This window comes from Scyliorhinus canicula, chromosome 8 (assembly GCF_902713615.1).
Source record: "Scyliorhinus canicula chromosome 8, sScyCan1.1, whole genome shotgun sequence".
In the NCBI taxonomy this organism is placed as follows: domain Eukaryota; kingdom Metazoa; phylum Chordata; class Chondrichthyes; order Carcharhiniformes; family Scyliorhinidae; genus Scyliorhinus; species Scyliorhinus canicula.
This window is the reverse complement of record NC_052153.1, coordinates 156,120,667-156,141,475: the sequence shown is the minus strand read 5'-3', so window position 1 is coordinate 156,141,475 and position 20,809 is coordinate 156,120,667. Positions and strand designations below refer to the sequence as shown.

The window sequence follows — 20,809 nt, the reverse complement described above, 5'->3', positions numbered from 1 at the left end:
CAGACAGTGACCCAAGCTGGGAATCGAACCTGGGACCTAGGTGCTGTGAAGCAACAGTGCTACCCACTGTGCTACCGTGCTGCTTGAACCACTGCAGTCCACCTGGTGTCGATACACAAAGTGTTGTTAGGATGGATTTTCCTGGCTTTTGACTCAGTGACAGTGAAGGAATGATGATGTAGTTCCAAGGCAGAATGTCTTGGGAGGGCAATTTATAGGAGGTGGAGTCTCCATGCGTCTGCTGCCCTTATTCTTTTAAGTGGAAAATGCTGTCAAAGGAGTCTTGGCGAATTGGTGGAATGGTGTCACGGTGCTTTGGTGGTGGAGGAATGGATGGTGCTGGTTTTAGCATAGGGCTAAAGAGCTGGCTTTTAAAGCAAACCATGGCAGGCCAGCAACACGGTTCAATTCCCGTACCAGCCTCCCCGAACAGGCGCCGGAATGTGGTGACAAGGGGCTTTTCACAGTAACTTCATTTAAAGCCTACTTGTGACAATAAACGATTTTCATTTCATTTTTTTCATTAAGGTGGTGGATTGGGTGCTAATTAAACAGGCTGCATCATCTTGGATGATGTTGCGTTTGAAGTATTTTTGGAGCTGCTCTCATTCAGATAAGTCAGGAGTGTGTCCCATCACATTCCTGACTTGTGCCTTGTAAATGGTGGACAGGCCTTGGGGAGTCAGGAGGTGTGTTTATCACTGCAGGGTTCCTAACCTTTGACTTGCTCTTGTAGCCAAAGTATTTATTTGGCTAGTTCCGTTTCTGGTCAATGGTAACCCCCAGAATGTTAATAGCAAGTGATTCACCAAGGACAACAGCATTGACTATCAAGGCGAGATGGCCATTGCCTGGCACTTGCGGGGCATGCATGTGTTACTTGCCCTCATCAGCTCAAGCCTGAATGTCGACCAAGTATTGCTGTATGCGGACACAGACTGCTTTTAGATTTGCATATTCTTCTCTACTCCTCCCATCCTCCATTCAAATCAGTGCAACAGAATACACATACTTTGATGTCAAATGCCATCATTACGATGTTTAAACCATGACATTTAACATCCATTTATACATCATTCTATAATCCTTCATAACCACCCCTCCCCAAACACACCCAATCAACTCAAGAACAGAACAGTTGAATGAGTTAAGAAGTAAAAAAAAAATTCTGACTAAGCTGGTTAAACTGGAGAAATCAGCACCAGCCAACTGTTTCAAAGGTTAACCTTTGTTTTTTTGTGAACATTACCCTCAAGAAGAAACTGTCTGAAGCCTCAAGAAAATTGTACTTTGAAACAGATTATTCATTGTACTGGAAATCAGTTCAGCATGATCATTAGCCTGCCAGCAACAGCCACCTAATACAAAGTGACACTGGACCTTAAACTGGTACTGTTTTTGAGAAACACGTGTGGCAAGACTTGTTTTCTCATTTGCAAACACAATGTAAAGATTACTGAAACTGACCAGATTACTTGATATTGCAAGGAATGCTCTTTTTCCCAGGAAAAGAATGTACCCCTTCATAAAATGGAGGGAAAGAAAATAGCAAACAGTGCCAAAACCTGGAGACGACAATTTTTAACCTGTAAATCAAGCATTACAAATTCAGACTTGAGAAGGAAACTTTTTAAAATAAATTTAGAGTACCCAATTATTTTTTCCAATTAAGGGGCAATTTAGCGTGGCCAATCCACCTACTCTGCACGTTTTTGGGTTGTGGGGGCTAAACCCACGCAGACACGGGGAGAATGTGCAAATTCCACACGGACAGTGACCCAAAGCCGGGATTGAACCTGGGACCTCAGCACCGTGAGGCAGCTGTGCTAACCACTAGGCCACCGTGCTGCCCTTTGAGCAGGAAACTGGCAGAAAGCTTCAGGACACGCAACAGTTCTTTTCATACATAGAACATACAGTGCAGATACACGAACGACAAAAGATTAAACTTCAGAACAAGGTAAAACTGAAGTAGAGTTGCATTAAAACTACAAAATCAAGAATTTGTAATGCTTGATTTACAGGTTAAAAATTGTCGTCTCCATGTTTTGGCGCGGTTTGCTACTTTCTTTCCCTCCATTTTATGAAGGGGCACATTTTTTTTCTGGGAAAAAGAGCTTTCCTTACAATATCAAGTAATCTGGTCAGTTTCAGTAAACTTTACATTGTGTTTGCAAATGAGAAAACAAGTCTTGCCACACGTGTTTCTCAAAAACAGTACCAGTTTAAGGTCCAGTGTCACTTTGTATTAGGTGGCAGAAATGTACCACGTGAGTAAAAGAGGTCAAGACGAGATCAATTTTGATTTCTGTCTGGGAATAATTTTCAACGATGGCATTAAAGGGCGACTCCAAAAAATTGCTGATTGTGAAGGCAAAGAGGGGACAAGGAAAAGAGAAACAAAATTCAGGCAAGATTGCCACTTCTTGTCACAACGACCAGTACTAAAAGGTGCATTTATGTGGGAACCTGGATTAAACAGGATTGAGTTCTTCTGGTCAAACGGTCTGTCAAAACACCCCATCAAAGAATGGCCACTTATTGAGGCATTGAAAGGGTTCGAGTGCTCATGGAGCCATGCCCAAAGAATACATCACTACCTTCATGTGATGAGAGGAGCACATTGAAGGGAATAAAGATAATCATAGAATCATAGAATTTATAGTGCAGAAGGACGCCATTTGGCCCATCGAATCTGCACCGGCTCTTCAAAAGAGCACTCCATTTAAGCCCACACTTCCAAAATTTTCCCCAACCCAGTAACCCTAACTAACCGTTTTGGACATGAACGGCAATTTAGCACAGCCAATCCACCTAACCTGCACATTTTTGGACCATGGAAGGAAGCTGGAGCACCCGGAGGAAACCCACGCAGACACGGGGAGAACGTGCAGGCTCCATACAGACAGTGACCCACACCAGGAATCGAACCTGGGGCCCTGGAGCTGTGAAGCAACTGTGCTAACCACTGTGCTACCCCTTGGAGGTTTAAATTATGTAATGGATAGGTGCAGGCACCTATAAATTATATTGCAAAATAAGTTGCTACCTTCAGGAGAAGGCGGTGAAGGCACAATTAAAAGACTGTTGGAAGCCAGGGTTCTCAAACATACAGTAGAAAAATGCTGCATGTAATAAGTGTTTTTAATATTACCATTAAGAAAACAGACACATACTTACAGGTATCAGTGAAATGGATGTACCCACTTCTCACTGCAGAGTCTGGCTTGGCAGGAACACAGAACAGGAGCCCAAGAAGGGCAGAATCCTGGAGAGAGCATTACGGAAACAGGGGAGAGTAGGAGCACTGAGTAAGCTCAGTACATGAAGAACTGGAGCCCAGAGAGAGCATGAGCATGGAAAACGCACAGGGAAGAGGAGGAAGAATAGAAACATAGGAGGAGCAGAACAGAAACAAAATATGACTATGGAGTGGGCAATAGCACAGGGGTGCTGAGCACAGGGAGAGTACTGGAGAAGTATGGAAGAAGAGAAGCACTGTGGGGACACATTTTGTCAACTCTTAACCACAGGACTCTGGGCAGATGTCCAGGTTATTCATGTGTATGGCTAGTCCTGCATCACCGACACCTTGGATAGGCCCCAGTTTGAGAACCACAGTTATAAGCCATGTGACATAGCAGGTGAACCATTTTGTTTATCAGTACACTAATGACAGACTATTCATGTACCTTGAATCTGGTTTGTTCAATGTCATAGATCTTTCTGTCGGACACCAATTTAGGAGCAAAGAACTTTGCGAGTTTGAGAAGATAGACTCCATTTCTCAGTCCTTCTTCAAGTTCTGTGGTAAGGGGTAATTCTTCATGCAAACAGGCTTCCATCCACCTAAAAAAATTAAAATGACAATGAACCATGAAACTTGCAGATTTAAGTTTCATCAATATTCATACTACATTTACTATCAAAAACTTGATTACACTCTGATTTTCTCTTCTTTTTCCATTGATAAAAACTATGCATATCTAAGTAATAGAATCATAGAATAGAATTCCTCCAGTGCATAAGGAGACCATTCATCCCATCAAATGTGCACCAACTCTCTGTAAGAGAATTTCACCTAGTGTCAGGCCTCCACCCTATCCCCCGTAAGACAGCAACCCCAACTAAAGTTTTGGACACGAAGGAGCAATTTAGCATGGCCAATCCACCTAACCTGCATATCTTTGGACTGTGGGAGGAAACCGGAGCACCCGGAGGAAACCCACGCAGACACTGGGAGGACGTGCAAACTCCACATAGTCACCGGAGGCCAGATTTCAACTTGGGTCCCTGATGTTGCGAGGCAGCGCCAACTACTGTACCGCCATGTTGCCCTCATTACGAAGCAATTACAGCAGGGCAACACCTCAAAAGTGGTAAAGTTTGACATTGTAAACTTTCACATTAGTTGGAGTGTCACTAAACAGGTACCCAGGATGGAAAGGAAGGGGAACAGGATTAGAAAAATCAAGCACCTGTGCATTGCACTTCAATAAATTTACTTTTTGATCCTTTACTTTCTCTATTTTAAAATTATTAATCCCTGTTTTTCTCACCTCTATGTTGTTGACCTACTCCAGTACATTACCCAGAATAAAGCTGAAAACATCACAACGTTCCTCCACAGGTTATGACATTCGGACTATTATACTTACTAAGTCCTGTTCATCAATCGCCCCTATACTAACTGAACAACATTTGCTTCTGCTCCACCAATACGCTGATATTAAGATTCACATTCTCTTGTTCAAATAACTTCCTGGACTTCATCACTTCTTATTGCTGTAACCACCCTACAACAGCTCTGCGATCCTCCAACTCGGGCCTCTTGTGTACCTAACTCCCCCATTCCTCTTCCTTTCACTCAACCAATATTCAAGGAAGCACCATGATATAAAGAAGTGGTGTAATTTTTTCTATGAACACATCAACTCTTTGGGAGGCTTTGCTCATGTAAAGATCACCCAATCAGATGATGGGCAGCTACATTTGATATCCCCAAATCAGACCACTACCCCCAGACATTTAGGCAGACGAAACACATAATTACCCACTCAGAAAGATGCAAGAAAGCACAGCATTAAGCGGGAGACCCTGGCTGTTTTTAACTTTTAGATTTTTTAATTTAGCAAATGAATCTCGGATTCCATTCCATGGACATAAAATTCAGGTGTCGGCTGAAAATTATTTCTTATTGGCCCATTCCCTTTAATGTATCAAAATCAGTGTGAGCAAACATTTTACCTCAGGCACATATCAATGAAGTGAAAAGAGCAAGTTAACCTTTTTTAAATACCGTACGTCTTTCTGAACCTGCACGTTTCTGAGCTGCTAAACATGATTTTTAAAACATGCATACCTTCAGTTACCTCGGCTACAAGCATTCCTTCCCTCCACCATCCTAATAATTCCTTCTTGGGTTCAATTCCTATTTTTGTCTGATCGTATTCCTGAGGCACTTTGGAATTTTGGATGAGTGTCCCTAAGTGCTCTTGCGGTGTGCTGGTAAGCCACCTTCATGGAATGCTGCAATACATCTGGTGGAAGTGCGCCCAATAGTGTTTTTAGAAAGGGAGTTCCAGATTTTGACTTGTTGAAGGAATGGCGATATAGTTCCAGGTCAGGATAGCATGTGATGCAAGGAAAGGGTAGACAGACTGGCTGCGAGTTCAGAGCAGTGTTTGTTATTTGGAAACTGAATGGGTGAGATACCTACTGATTGACGTGCTATTAGGTAATTTGGACATTCTGAATTCTCCCTCAGTGTACCTGAACAGGGCGCCGGAATGTGAGGACTAGGGGCTTTCCACAGTAACTTCATTGCAGTGTTAATGTAAGCCTACTTTTGACAATAAAGATTATTACGCCTATACTTGATAATTGGAGCAATGCTGCTGAATTGAATAGAACAAAAAACTATTAATTTGTGAAAATTGGCTGAAACCACGACAGACGGATTAAAACCACACAATCACAGCTCGACAGGAAGAAGTCCTTACATGGATAAGACTGCATAAGACAACTTGGAATTGCGCTAACTAACCAACAAACAGCCAATCACGTACCCAACTAATCAAACTGCATCTAGAAGAGGATTGTATATGAGCTCTTTCAAACACTGTATTCTATATGTAAGCCCCTGAAAATGTCCCACATTTGCAACACTCAAAAGACAAAAAATACACACATTATTGGGAATAGCCCCTCTCGGTCAGCAAGTAGGAAGGTCTCAGTCAAAGGTAATGCAATGAGCACCTGGGTGGTAACTGTATGATTTAATTGAAACGCTTTTGTTTCAAATTCTTAATAAAGGTGTTGGATTTAATGTGAGATTGTGTCACTCGTGTGTCTCGGTCTCGGAACCCAAAAGGCAAAATCACCGACAGTGACTTAGAGAGGAACTGTCAGGTGGTGGTGTTCCGAATTGTCTAATGACCTTGCTCTTCTAGATGTTACAGGTCATGAGTTTGAAAGCTGCTGTCGAAGGAATCTTTGGTACACACGAGTAAATGCTTAAGGCGGTGGATGGGATGCCAAGCTAGCGGGCTGTTTTGCCCTTAATGGGTAGAACATAGGGGCCGAGATTCTCCAATCCTGCGGCCAAGTTCTGACGCCGGCGTGAAAATGGCGCGAGCCACTCTGGCGTCAACGGGCCCCAACTGGCAGATTTCCACCTCTTCCCAGGGGGCTAGTACGGCGCCGGAGTGGTTCCGCAGCTCCGGTGCCCGAAAGACGGCGCACCACAGCAGGCGTGAGTTTGCGCATGGCGCCGGCCCCCGGGCAATATGGCGGAGCCCTACAGGGGCCTGGCGCGGAGCAACATTGGCCCCGCACGGAACTAGCCCGGCCGCCGATTGGCAGGCCCCGATCGCAGGCCAGGCCATCGTGGAGGCCCCCCCTGGGGTTGTATCTCTGCCATCCACCCCGCCCCCAGGACGGCCCCCGCAAACAGAACTCAGAGGTCCTGCCGTGTGGGACCATACGTAACCCACGCCGGTGAGACTCGGCCAAACTGGGCGGGCACTCGGAGAATCGCCGGAGGGGTGGGGGAGGTGAGGTGCTTTCAATGGCGTGTGCCCGAAAATCGGCACTGGATAATCGGCGAGCCAGCGTGGTGTGATTCTTGCTCCCCCACCCCGCGGGGTCGGAGAATCCCGGCCCGGATGTTGTTGGAACAAATGGGGAGTAACCCTGACTTGTGCCTTGTGGATTGGTTTGGGAGTCAGTAAGTGAGTTGGCGCCACAGAATTTCCAGTGTCTAACCTGGTTTGATAGATCCAGTACCTATATAGCCAGTCCACTTCGGTTTTCAGTCAAAGGTAGCCCCAGAACATTGATGGAGAAATACAGCACAGAACAGGCCCTTCGGCCCACGATGTTGCGCCGAACTTTTGTCCTAGGTTAATCATAGAATTTTGGACACTAAGGGCAATTTTTCATGGCCAATCCACCCAACCTGCACATCTTTGGACTGTGGGAGGAAACCGGAGTACCCGGAGGAAACCCACGCACACACGTGGAGGATGTGCAGACTCCACACAGACAGTGACCCAAGTCAAAATCGAACTTGGGACCCTGGAGCTGTGAAGCAATTGTGCTATCCACAATGCTACCGTGCTGCCCTTAAGAAGAAGTTAACCTACACTCCATTATTCTACCCTAATCCATGTACCTATCCAATAGCCGCTTGAAGGTCCCTAACGTTTCCGACTCAACTACTTCCACAGGCAGTGCATTCCATGCCCCCACTACTCTCTGGGTAAAGAACCTACCTCTGACATCCCCTCTATATCTTCCACCATTTATCTTAAATTTATGTCCCCTTGTAATGGTGTGTTCCACCTGGGGAAAAAGTCTCTGATTGTCTACTCTATCTATTCCCCTGATCATCTTATAAACCTCTATCAAGTCGCCCCTCATCCTTCTCCGTTCTAATGAGAAAAGGCCTAGCACCCTCAACCTTTCCTCGTATGACCTACTCTCCATTCCAGGCAACATCCTGGTAAATCTCCTTTGCACCTTTTCCAAAGCTTCCACATCCTTCCTAAAATGAGGCGACCAGAACTGCACACAGTACTCCAAATGTGGCCTGACCAAGGTTTTGTACAGCTGCATCATCACCTCACGGCCCTCTGCTAATGAACGCTAGCAGACCATAGGCCTTCTTCACAGCTCTATCCACTTGAGTGGCAACTTTCAAAGATCTATGAACATAGACCCCAAGATCTCTCTGCTCCTCCACATTGCCAAGAACCCTACCGTTAACCCTGTATTCCGCATTCATATTTGTCCTTCCAAAATGGACAACCTCTCCCTTGGTGGTGGGAGATTCCATGATATTAATCCTGTTGAATGTCTTTGGGAAATGGTAATTCTTCTGAACTTGTGCAGTGTGATTGCTACTTGTCAAGTACTCAGCCCAAGCCTAAATGTTATCTTGGTCATGCTGCTGCATGCTGGCACAGGCTGTTTCAGAATCTGAGGAGTTGCGAATTGCACTGTATACCAGACAATCAGCTGAAAACATCACGTGTGGCGAATCAAATTGGTTGGAAGCTGGCATCTGCAGTGCTGGAATCATCAGGAGGAAAAGATGGATCATCAGCTCGGCACTTTTGGTAAACCTGCAAAAGCCTCAGCCTGGGGTTAGTGACCATCACCATTTACTAGTGCATGTGGCAAGACTGCAGAAAGTGCTTTGACTTTTAAAAAAATGTATTCCTTCATGGAATGTGGCCTCACTGGCTATGCCAAAATAAACTAATTGCACTTGTGAAAGTGTTGGTGGGCTGCGTTCTTGAGCTGCTGGTATACTCAAGAGTGCTGTTAGGAAGGGAGTTCCAGGATTTTGATGTAGCGAAGGAACAGCGGTACATTTCCGATACATTACCAAGTCAGAATAGTGTGTGGCTTGGAAGGGAACTTGCAGATGGTGGTGCTCACATGCATTTGCTGCCTTGGTCCTTTTAGACACTAGAGGTCTAAAGGTACTGTCAAAGGTGTCTTGGTGAGTTGCTGCAATCCATCTTGTAGGTGGTACAACACTGTGCACCAGCGGAGGAAGGAGTGAATGTTTAAGATGGTGGATTGGGTACCTTAAATAGGTGCAATATGGATTCAAGGACTTCTTGCACTTTTTAAATGCATTCTAGAAATGTTTCCTTACTTACAATAGGGATGTTCTGACAATTTAGCTCTGGATAGTTCAAAGTTACCTATCATTTCAATGCATGTGCTTTTCCTACTTCAATTAGACAATTCTGCTTTCCATGTATATAGAAAACAGTAAATTGCAGCACAATGCATCACAGGTCCTGAATATTACGTCCAGGTAAAGTTAAAGTTGTCCAAATTTGACATTTTCAAATATCTTTGTAAATGGAGTTACTTCTACATCAGTATTCTGCTAGGAAATGCACTTCTGGCCACATTTACTTTCTCTACAAGTTTAAAAACAGTAATCAGTATAATACTTGAGCCAGAAATTTGTGCATTGCGGACTCAAAATACAAACAAAATGATATGTTTTTGCAAAATAAAAGGGTAAATGAAATTATTAGCTGGTGCACGCTTTCAACGGCCAACAAGAATCAATCACGTACAAATGAACATCTGCTGCAGCAATACATGTGGAACACAAATCAGGGCTCAGCAATTCCTTAAGTTTCAAATTGCCAGGCTTAGCCTCCCAAACTTCAGTTCAAGGAATGAGATGGGGAAGAGTCAAATCACAGCACCGAAAGTCCACTAATTTTCCCTTCTCCCACCCCAACATATGGCATCAGAGGTCTATCTTCATGAAAAAGTGCTTTATGGAAGCAGAACTCAGAATTAGAACCCAATGAAAGTAGCTAAAGGACACGCAAATGGACAATTACGTTAGCGTGCAAAAGTACGGGTGACAATCCCACTACTGAACAGCTAGAAAAGCTGGTAAGAAATCCAAGGGGAATTATAAATGGAAAATAAGACACATCAAGTTACCAAGAAGAATGTAAATAGTTTACCCAGCGAGTTCATTCCAATTTCAATAATGGTCTGACACCAAGAAATGTTATGCAGCTTAGTTTGTTTTACAGAATTGATATTCCAGTGTTTGCTGCCTGTTGAATTTCAATTCTACCAGAAGATGTCAGTATGCAGAAACTAGTGTGGTAACCAGTCAAATAGGTTAATCAGTGATTATAATGCAGTAAGGATCCGGTTATCTACACCACAATAGATGTATAAAAGAACGACCAGGCTCAGGGTCACTGTCTTAGTCAGCAATCCAGCTGATTAGTGGGCAGGCTCTGCCTACTCAGCAATTGTTGTCAACCTGGTTTCTCCCAGATTCGGTGAACAAGTCCATGAGGTGTTACAGCAGTGAACCTATTCATGCTGATTGACGGTAACTGTTCTGTGGATTGGAAAGGTAGACTTAGACAGCCAGTAAATCAGAGACTCGGAACAGCAATTAAACACCGATTCAGAATGTCTTGTAACCTCACACTTATCAAAAGGAATTTAACATAGCAAACTGCATTTTGTTTTACTGCTATTTTTCATTGCTTTCTAAGTATTCAATAGATATATTGCTTCCAGAAGCGGATTTCATGTCACAGAACATGAAATCACAACATACTGATCGCATTGCCTTACATCCTGTTACTGTGGCTGCAATAAGTTCAGAAATTCTTTAAATCGGTCTTTCTGGCACAGGTTTTTGAAGGAAGTTTTGCACATTGAAAAGATAAATGGTCCATTTGTTATACAATAAAATCTTGTTTCTAGAAGGCTGAAATAGCTGTGGATTTGCCAAGAACTAATCTTTATAGTTGTCAAAAGCTCAAAGCATCAAACAAGAATGCTGGCTGGATATTTTAGCATGGTAAAACAAATATTATTGGGTTATGGGAATGACCGTTAAGGCCAGCAATTGTTGCTCTTCCCTAATCGCCCTTAAGAAGGTGATGGCAAGTCACCTTCTTGAACCTCTACAGATAATCTAGTGTAGGTGCGCCTAGTGCTGTTAGGATGGACCTTCCAGGATTTTGATCCAGCAGTGAAGGAGTGACGGTGATGTAGTTCCAAGTTAGAAGGGTTTGGGGGCTTGGAGGGCTGCTTCCAGATGGTGTCCCAATGCATTTCCTACTTTGTCCTTCTAGGTGGTAGAGATCACTGTTGGAGGAGGCATGGTGAGCTGCTGCAATGCACATTATGTTCGGAAAACATAGGTAGCTTTAAAGGAATTAGATTTGAATTGGTAAATATTAGAAGTAAGGTATAGATTCTGGAAAAGAGCGAAAGTAACAGGGTAGTTGTTATGGGAGACTTTAACTTTCCAAATATTGACTGGAAAAGATATAGTTCGAGTACATTAGATGGGTCATTCTTTGTACAATGTGTGCAGGAGGGTTTCCTGACACAATATGTTGACAGGCCAACAAGAGGCGAGGCCACATTGGATTTGGTTTTGAGTAATGAACCAGGCCAGGTGTTAGATCTGGAGGTAGGTGAGCACTTTGGAAACAGTGACCACAATTCGGTGACCTTTACGTTAGTGATGGAAAGGGATAAGTATACCCCGCAGGGCAAGAGATATAGCTGGGGGAAGGGCAATTATGATGCCATTAGACATGACTTAGGATGTGTTGGTTGGAGAAGTAGGCTGCAAGGGTTGGGCACACTGGATATGTGGAGCTTGTTCAAGGAACAGCTATTGTATGTTCTTGATAAGTACGTACCAGTCAGGCAGGGAGGAAGGGGTCGAGCGAGGGAACCGTGGTTTACCAAAGAAGTGGAATCTCTTGTTAAGAGGAAGAAGGAGGCCTATGTGAAGATGAGGCGTGAAGTTTCAGTTGGGACGCTTGATAGTTACAAGGAAGCGAGGAAGGATCTAAAGAGAGAGCTGAGACGAGCAAGGAGGGGACATGAGAAGTCTTTGGCAGGTAGGATCAAGGAAAACCCAAAAGCTTTCTATAGGTATGTCAGGAATAAAAGAATGACTAGGGTAAGAGTAGGGCCAGTCAAGGACAGTGGTAGGAAGTTGCGTGTGGAGGCTGAGGAGATAAGCGAGATACTAAATGAATACTTTTCATCAGTATTCACTCAAGAAAAAGATAATATTGTGGAGGAGAATGCTGAGACCCAGGCTATTAGAATAGATGGCATTGAGGTGCGTAGGGAAGAAGTGTTGGCAATTCTGGACAAGGTGAAAATAGATAAGTCCCCGGGGCCGGATGGGATTTATCCTAGGATTCTGGGAAGCCAGGGAAGAGGTTGCTGAGCCGTTGGCTTTGATTTTTAGGTCATCATTGGCTACAGGAATTGTGCCAGAGGACTGGAGGATAGCAAATGTGGTCCCTTTGTTCAAGAAGGGGAGTAGCGATAACCCGGGTAACTATAGGCCGGTGAGCCTAACGTCTGTGGTGGGTAAAGTCTTGGAGAGGATTATAAAAGATACGATTTATAATCATCTAGATAGGAATAATATGATTAGGAATAGTCAGCATGGTTTTGCGAAGGGTAGGTCATGCCTCACAAACCTTATCGAGTTCTTTGAGAAGGTGACTGAACAGGTAGACGAGGGTAGAGCAGTTGATGTGGTGTATATGAATTTCAGTAAAGCGTTTGATAAGGTTCCCCACGGTCGGCTATTGCAGAAAATACGGAGGCTGGGGATTGAGGGGGATTTAGAGATGTGGATCAGAAATTGGCTAGTTGAAAGAAGACAGAGAGTGGTAGTTGATGGGAAATGTTCAGAATGGAGTTCAGTTACGAGTGGCGTACCACAAGGATCTGTTCTGGGGCCGTTGCCGTTTGTCATTTTTATAAATGACCTAGAGGAGGGCGCAGAAGGATGGGTGTGTAAATTTGCAGACGACACTAAAGTCGGTGGAGTTGTAGACAGTGCGGAAGGATGTTGCAGGTTACAGAGGGACATAGATAAGCTGCAGAGCTGGGCTGAGAGGTGGCAAATGGAGTTTAATGTGGAGAAGTGTGAGGTGATTCACTTTGGAAAGAATAACAGGAATGCGGAATATTTGGCTAATGGTAAAATTCTTGGTAGCGTGGATGAGCAGAGGGATCTCGGTGTCCATGTGCATAGATCCCTGAAAGTTGCCACCCAGGTTGATAGGGTTGTGAAGAAGGCCTATGGTGTGTTGGCCTTTATTGGTAGAGGGATTGAGTTCCGGAGCCATGAGGTCATGTTGCAGTTGTACAAAACTCTAGTACGGCCGCATTTGGAGTATTGCGTACAGTTCTGGTCGCCTCATTATAGGAAGGACGTGGAAGCTTTGGAACGGGTGCAGAGGAGATTTACCAGGATGTTGCCTGGTATGGAGGGAAAATCTTATGAGGAAAGGCTGATGGACTTGAGGTTGTTTTCGTTAGAGAGAAGAAGGTTAAGAGGTGACTTAATAGAGGCGTACAAAATGATCAGAGGGTTAGATAGGGTGGACAGCGAGAGCCTTCTCCCGCGGATGGAGGTGGCTAGCACGAGGGGACATAGCCTTAAATTGAGGGGTAATAGATATAGGACAGAGGTCAGAGGTGGGTTTTTTACGCAAAGAGTGGTGAGGCCGTGGAATGCCCTACCTGCAACAGTAGTGAACTCGCCAACATTGAGGGCATTTAAAAATTTATTGGATACGCATATGGATGATAAGGGCATAGTGTAGGTTAGATGGCCTTTAGTTTTTTTTCCATGTCGGTGCAACATCGAGGGCCGAAGGGCCTGTACTGCGCTGTATTGTTCTATGTTCTATAAGTGTGCTTAATTTAATGTTTTTATGCCTGGAAGGGTAAAACCTAGAGTTAAATTCATGCTGGACAAGGTAATTTGTCTGTGTGGGAGTTGGTTATGTCCCAACTGCATTTCTACTGTGCTTAGAGAGGGCTATGGTGAGAAGAATAAATAGGCTAATAGACGTTATGCGAGTGTTGCTTCGCAACTGGGACCTTGTATGTTAGAGAAGCTTTTATGTTCTAGTTTTGCTAATTTGACTGCAGTTGGAGATAGGTAGTGAGAGAGAAGGCAGATCTCAGTTCCACTAGAAGCACTGATTCAGAAGGCTACAGAGAAAACATCTCTCTCAGCTTTGCTAGAAGCCATACCATGGAGTAATGGCTAAGACATTAAATGCAGAGATCTAATGGGCAGCTAGTTAAGGAAAGTAGAGAAATGAAGAGAGGTTTCCAAGACGTCGGAGGTTAAAGATGCTAGAACAGAGAACTGTTCAGTAAATTCACACAGAGTTGAGAAAAAGGCTGAGATACCAGAAAGATATCTGAAATGATTTTCAGGTTTCTGTGATTTTACTATAGCCTGTTGAATGAGAGTTGAAATAACTATGGAACTCGGTGGCTGAATCTCGGAGTTTGTGTTAAACTGGTTAAAGTAAGGAAATCTAAAATGTGGGTAGTGTAAAATCCTGGACTGGATTCGCTATTAAAGGTGGAACAGAAGCCTAGGTTAAAAGAGTAATAAACATATTTTGGTATGCAAACCGCTAAAGGAAAGCATAATTGAGAGAGAAGATTTTAGAGCACGCTTTTGGGAGTGTAGTTTTGAATTTCTCAATCTCGCATGTGACCATCATGCGAGGGTGGGGGTGGGGGGTGGAGAAATGCACAGACCATAACTTGGGTTCAGAATGGAGTGTACGTATTTGATCACAAGTCATTTTATGTGCTTAAAAAGGACTGTGTTAATGAGACCATTGTAGATCAGGATGTACTTTGTAATCAGTGTTAATTCCAAAACCTCTGTGCAATTGTTAAACAAGGGTGGAGGGGAGAGAGAGAGAGAGGTAAAAGCGTATTGTACCATAATCCAATTTTTAAAAAATGTTTAATCACTTATTTTTCTTGTTATTAAAACTAATTTGTGTTCCTGTGACTCTGTGCCTCCACATTTTTTTTAAAAATTGCAGTCTTGGAATCTTTTGAGCCAGGATTCTGTTGTGCTATGTAATTTGGAATAACACAAGCTGCCACTTGATGCAGTTTTGAGTAAAAGATGCTCCTGACTTTGAAGTGAGTTCAGTGTTTTTTATTGAACTATTAGCACAGTTCTCAATGAGTTCGACTATCTGCTAATCTAAATGTAGTAACTCAGTCTAACTGAACCAGCCTTGATCTAAGCCACGTGCTGGGGTGTGATGCTGAGGATACACCCTGTCTCACTCTGTAGATGTTGGTCTATGGAAAGAGGCGGGGTGTGAGTGCCTCATCCCTTTTATAGTGAGATACCACCCCTGAGTGTCCTGATTGCTCATTGGTCGTGTCCTATTCTATATGCTCATTAGCTGCATGTTTGCATATCATGACAGATTCTATTCTGGGAACTTCCCGTCCAGTTACACCAACGGGGATCGTAACACTTGTAAATGGTACACACTGTTGCAACTGTGCGTCAGTGGTGGAGGGGATGAATGTTTAAGGTGATGGATGAGATGCCAAATCGGAACTGCTTTGTCCTGGATAGTGTCGAGCTTCTTGAGTGTTGTTGCAGCTGCACCCATCCAGGCAAGTGGGGAGTATTCCACCACACGCCCGACTTGTAACTATCAGATGATCAACAGAGTTTGGGAAGACGGGAGGTGTTAAATTCGCTGTAGAGTTCACAGCCTTTGATCTGCTTTTGTAGCCACAGTATTTACATGGTTGGTTCAGTTTAGTTTCTCAATGTAACTCCCAGAATGTTGATAGTGGGGAACTCAGCGATGGTAATGACACTGAATACATGGGGAGATGGTTAGATTCTCTCTTGTTGGTCATTGTCTGGCACTTGCATGGCACAAATGTTGCATGCCATTTGCATGGCACAAATGTTGCATGCCATTTGCATGGCACAATTGTTACATGCCATTTATCAGTCCAGGCCTGAATGCTGTCTCCGTCGTTATCATTATTGTAGAATGTGGGAGTAATTATCCAGAATGCATCATTGACATCCCACTAATATTTAATCCATAAAAATCATGGAATGTTTACAGTGTGGGAGGTTGCCAACAAGCCCATTCCAGCTCTCTGTAAGAGCAACCACTGCCACTCCCTTCCCCTGTAGTACATTCTTTCCATTCAGCTGCTTATCAAATTCCCTTTTGAAGGCCACGACCCAATCTCCCTCTACCATCAATTCTTAAATAGGAAATGCTTTAGTGATCTAAGTTAGAGTTCACAATCACTATTCACTGAGTTGGTTACCACAAACATATTTCCCTTCAGCAAAATTAGGGATTTTTTTTTAGATACTAGAGACGTTTGGCAATTGTAACAACTGTCACCCTGATTCTACGTGAGCCAGAAGTGTTCTTGGGTCATATTTGTATTTCTATCACCCAATTGTATATAAATACAGGTGGGTAACGTTGCTAACATGCACACTGAAAGTTGCCCATGTGTCAGCAGCTCATCCCCTCCAACAGGTTGAGTTCTCTCTGCTCAGTATGAGTATATAGCTTCAAGTTCTAATCTTCTTAGTGAATGGCATATCAGCCTAACCTATCCACTACAGCGCTCCATGGGTATTACAAAGTTAATAGTATTTAACTAGAACAGGATGCTTCTCTCAAATTTCCCACACATTGAACTCACCATTTTGGGAGTCAACATTCACTGCAGCATCTGGTCAAGCTGCTTGATCCTGTTTTTCATTAATGGAGACTCTCAGCAGATGTGAGGTTAGATCACACAGAGGCCCATTCTTGTCTGTTTTTATGCCCGTGATAAGGTGCACAGTATCAGGCAACTTTGCGAACACCGAACTGGAGAAGGTGAGGGTACTGAGGTGTTTCCTATTAACAACAGTTCTTTACGTAACAACAATGACTGCACTTTGTTGGCTCTATAGCTTTGGAACAGCCTGAGCTTTTGAAAGGCGCTATACAAATGGAAATCTTTCTTTAAGCAAATGCACAGATGGTAGCTTTCAACTCATCTTTGACCCACTTTTCCAATTCTATTAATCAACTGCGAAAAACAGATTTACAAATGCCGTTCAATAAATAACTATTCAACAATTATAACCCCAAATACCATAAATAGATGAGAATTATCTTGTTTGTATTTACAGATATGCTTAGGCATGGAGATTTTGTTCAGTGATGCAGGTGCCACATTTAGACTTTTGCCTCGTAATATCCCTCCGTGTACCCGAATCGCCAGCTACAAGATGCTGAAAAGGCATACTGGGCTTCGACATTTGTCTTCAAATCATTCAGCTCTTCCACCCGTGTCTGAATAAAGGCAGCAAAAAGCTCTGGAGCCAGATGGCAATGGCAGGGGCTGAATTAACATCTGTGAGCTCATAAATTGGTGAGCAAGTATTACTTGATGATGTAAAATGGTGCCTTCCAATACAGTATGTTATTGGGATTGGGATCCTGCTCAATGGATCTTGTTTAATTTATCCCCTTTTTTATTTGTGGCTAGAACATACCAGTGTTTTAGCTGTATTAAAACTGCATGGCTAACTCTGGTGCACAAGCCTTCAGCACTTATGGCTGAATACAAAACTTTAATCTTATTGATTAAACCAGATCTTTTTCAGAATAGTGTGCTGGTCTGGGAAGGAAATGTGAACCTTGTGCTGTTTACACTTTTCTCTCTTCACTGGGTGCTTATGTTGCACCCACTATTGGAATCACTATTGTTACGTAAAGAGCTGTAGTCAACAGGAAACACCTCAGTACTGGAGAAAGAAATATGCCACTATTAGTTCATCATCCCTGATGCAAATCATGTTTGTATATATTCACTAAAACTTCACCACTACAGCACGTTTCAAAATGTAAGAAACTGAGGATATAGCCTTTTATTCTGTGGGGACTATTACAGACTCCTCAAGCATGCATCGTGATGGCACCAAAATGTGAACACTTGGCAGACAGTATGGAAATAGGTTGGCAGGTGCACGCGTTGTGAAATTGTGGAAAACAGGTTTTCACTTCAGTGAATAGACAATTTAGGTTTTCACTTCGGTGAATAGACAGTTTAGACAGTTAACCCACTGCTTGCCAAAGTCCCTTACTGCAATTATTGGGGAAAAATATTTGACAAATGGTGCACATCAACCTCAAAATGGTATATAAACTGAAGAAATTTGCTACAAATGAAAAGTCAATATTCAATCCACACATAGCATAATATTTTAGAGTTGTATGGAGCAACATAAGCTTTTCTTAAAAAAAAGTATAACTTTTATATGCATCTCTACTGATAGATTCTGGCTTATGTTAAAAACAGTATATTTGAGGGTGCTTAGCTAGTTTTAAAAGTTTAAATATGATGTTACCATAGTGCACACACTTTTGGTTTTGTTGTATATGTATTACTATTTTTGGCATAAAAGGTGACCTTCTTGAAGCAGCCCCACTTAGTGAGCTGGTTAATATTTAATCATGAAGACAGTTTGGCTGCTGCACACATGTGGACTTCAGCACTTCAAAGGATATAGAACCCCATGCAGTATTTTTAACCTTTGTGCCTAACTATGGAATTCTTGGCATATGGTTTCCAAATGCACTGCAGGAATTACTTTTCTAAAGTCTTCTATTGTTGGTGGACCTTAAAAAGGTGTTAAACGAGCGTCCCGATTTTCTGTTTAATTTATACAGGAATGCAGTTTTCAGGAATAATGGTAGCAGTGTGACAGAGGAATGTTACCAAGGTGAATTTCTACCTTCACGTCCCTCTTGTGCTCAAGTAGCCCATGGGTCTTGACAAGCTATTGAATAAAACACGAGGTTAATTCTGCCCGCATTCTATGATCTCGAGTTACTACTTTACAAGACTGATGGGAGTTTGATCACAGACGGGAACTATGGCTAATTTTAAATTGATCCCAGTTGTCCTGAACCCCAGCAGGACTTGAGTGGAGTAATTTTTTTTTTAATAATCATAATAATCTTTATTATTGGCACAAGTAGCCTCACATTAACATTGCAATGAAGTTACTGTGAAAAGCCCCCAGTCGTCGCATTCTGGCACCTGTTCAGGTACACAGAATGTCCAATTCACCTAACAAGCACGTCTTCAGGGACTTGTGGGAGGAAACCGGAACACCCAGCGGAAACCCTCGCAGAATGTGCAAACTCTGCACAGACAGTGACCCAAGCGGGAATTGAACCTGGAACCCTGGCACTGTGAAGCAACAGTGCTAACTACTGTGCTACCGTGCAAAGTAGTTCAGCTCACTATTCTAGCTTGGGGAATGAAGCTTACACAAAAAGTATATGCACTGCATTTCAGCCCCAATTTTTATCTTGAATCTAACTACTGAATCCTACATTGGGTTCAGTTACACTGATCTGCAGCAAAACTTTCCAATACATTTGGAAAGAATTACATTTTTCCCTTGGCTTATTATATAATCTATCCACTGCTATTTTTGTTTTAGGAACGTTTAGTCCTTTAGCCTGCTCCACCATTCAATGAAATCACGACTGATGTATGTGATCCAGCTCCATATCCAATTTAAAACCTTTGGCCAAACAATCCATTAAACTACATTTTGCCACGCCTGTATAAAACACTCATATGGTGTCCAATTTTGCCCATCATACTTTAGGAGGGATGTAAAGGCTTTACAGAAGGTGCAGGGATCTGGAGACATGGGTTCAAATCCCACCAGGGCAGCTGTCGAATTTGAAATCAGTTAATAACGTCTGGAATTGAAAATTAATGACTTAGTTTAGTGGGCTTAGGCAGCTGGTTTGTAATGCAGAACAAGGCAATCAGCGCGGGTTCAATTCCCGTACCAGCTGAGAATTCGGAATTCTCCCTCTGTGTACACCAACAGGCGCCGGAATGTGGCGATTAAGGACTTTTCACAGTAATTTCATTGCAGTGTTAACGTAAGCCTACTGGTGACAATAAAATATTATTATTATTAATGTCAATAATGTGGACGATGGAACAATTACTGATCGTTGCAAAAATCTAATCTAAAGATCTGATGTCTTTGAATGCTCTCAAGTCAAGCCTGTCAAGGCCCACAGCACGGCTGATTATCAAATACCCTCCAAAATGGCTTAGCAGGTTGAAGGGGCAATTAGGCATGGCAGCTAGCTGGCACTCACATCCCATGAAAGAATAATTTTGTTAAAAATTCACAAGAATGGTTTCCTGGATGAGCGGCTTCATGCTCAGGTGGACAGAGAAGGTAAGGTTATTTTCCATAGAGAAGTGAAGAATGAGAGGAGATTTGAGGAAAAATGGTAGAGGTGTAGACAAGAGTAAAGAGGAATAAATTGTTCCCCTTGGTGGGAATGTCAACAACAAGAGGACACAAATGTGAGTTATTGGCAAAAGGACCAACACTGACACAAGGAAAAGCTTTACTTAGCAAGTAGTTAGGATCTAAAATGCACTGCCCGATAGCGTGGAGATGACAGAATCCATAGTGCCTTTTAAAAGGGAAATAGATAAGCATCATTAAAAAACTTGCAGAGATTTGGGGACAGGGCCTGGAGTGGGACTACCGAAGACTTGATGGTCTCCATCTGTGCCGTACAAATTTAATGATTCTATGATTCACAATCTATCAATATCTCCCTGTATCTTTACCCTCTCAACTGCAATACCCATAATATCACTCATCTTTGTGTTCTCAGCAAATTTGGATACAATGAAGATTTGAGGTCCCAACATGGATCCTTGCGGTACGTTAGTGGTCACATATGGTCAATTAAAGTAACTGTCCATTATTCGTACTCCCCATCTCCTAACGCTCAGCCAATTTCCCAACCAGCTCAACAATTTGCCTCCAGTTCCATCAAGTTCAACTTTTGCTAAAATTCTCATTTTTGTTTTTAAA

The 20,809-nt window shown here is 42.9% G+C and overlaps 1 protein-coding gene across 1 annotated transcript in view; it reads right to left on the bottom strand.

The window, feature by feature from the left end:
* iqgap2 (IQ motif containing GTPase activating protein 2) overlaps positions 1-20,809 on the bottom strand; it is a 407,995-nt gene that overhangs the window by 240,761 nt on the left and 146,425 nt on the right. The window contains exon 3 of the mRNA XM_038805522.1: positions 3,693-3,849. Coding sequence (XP_038661450.1) covers positions 3,693-3,849 — 157 coding nt within the window. The remainder of the gene's footprint in view (positions 1-3,692; positions 3,850-20,809) is intronic.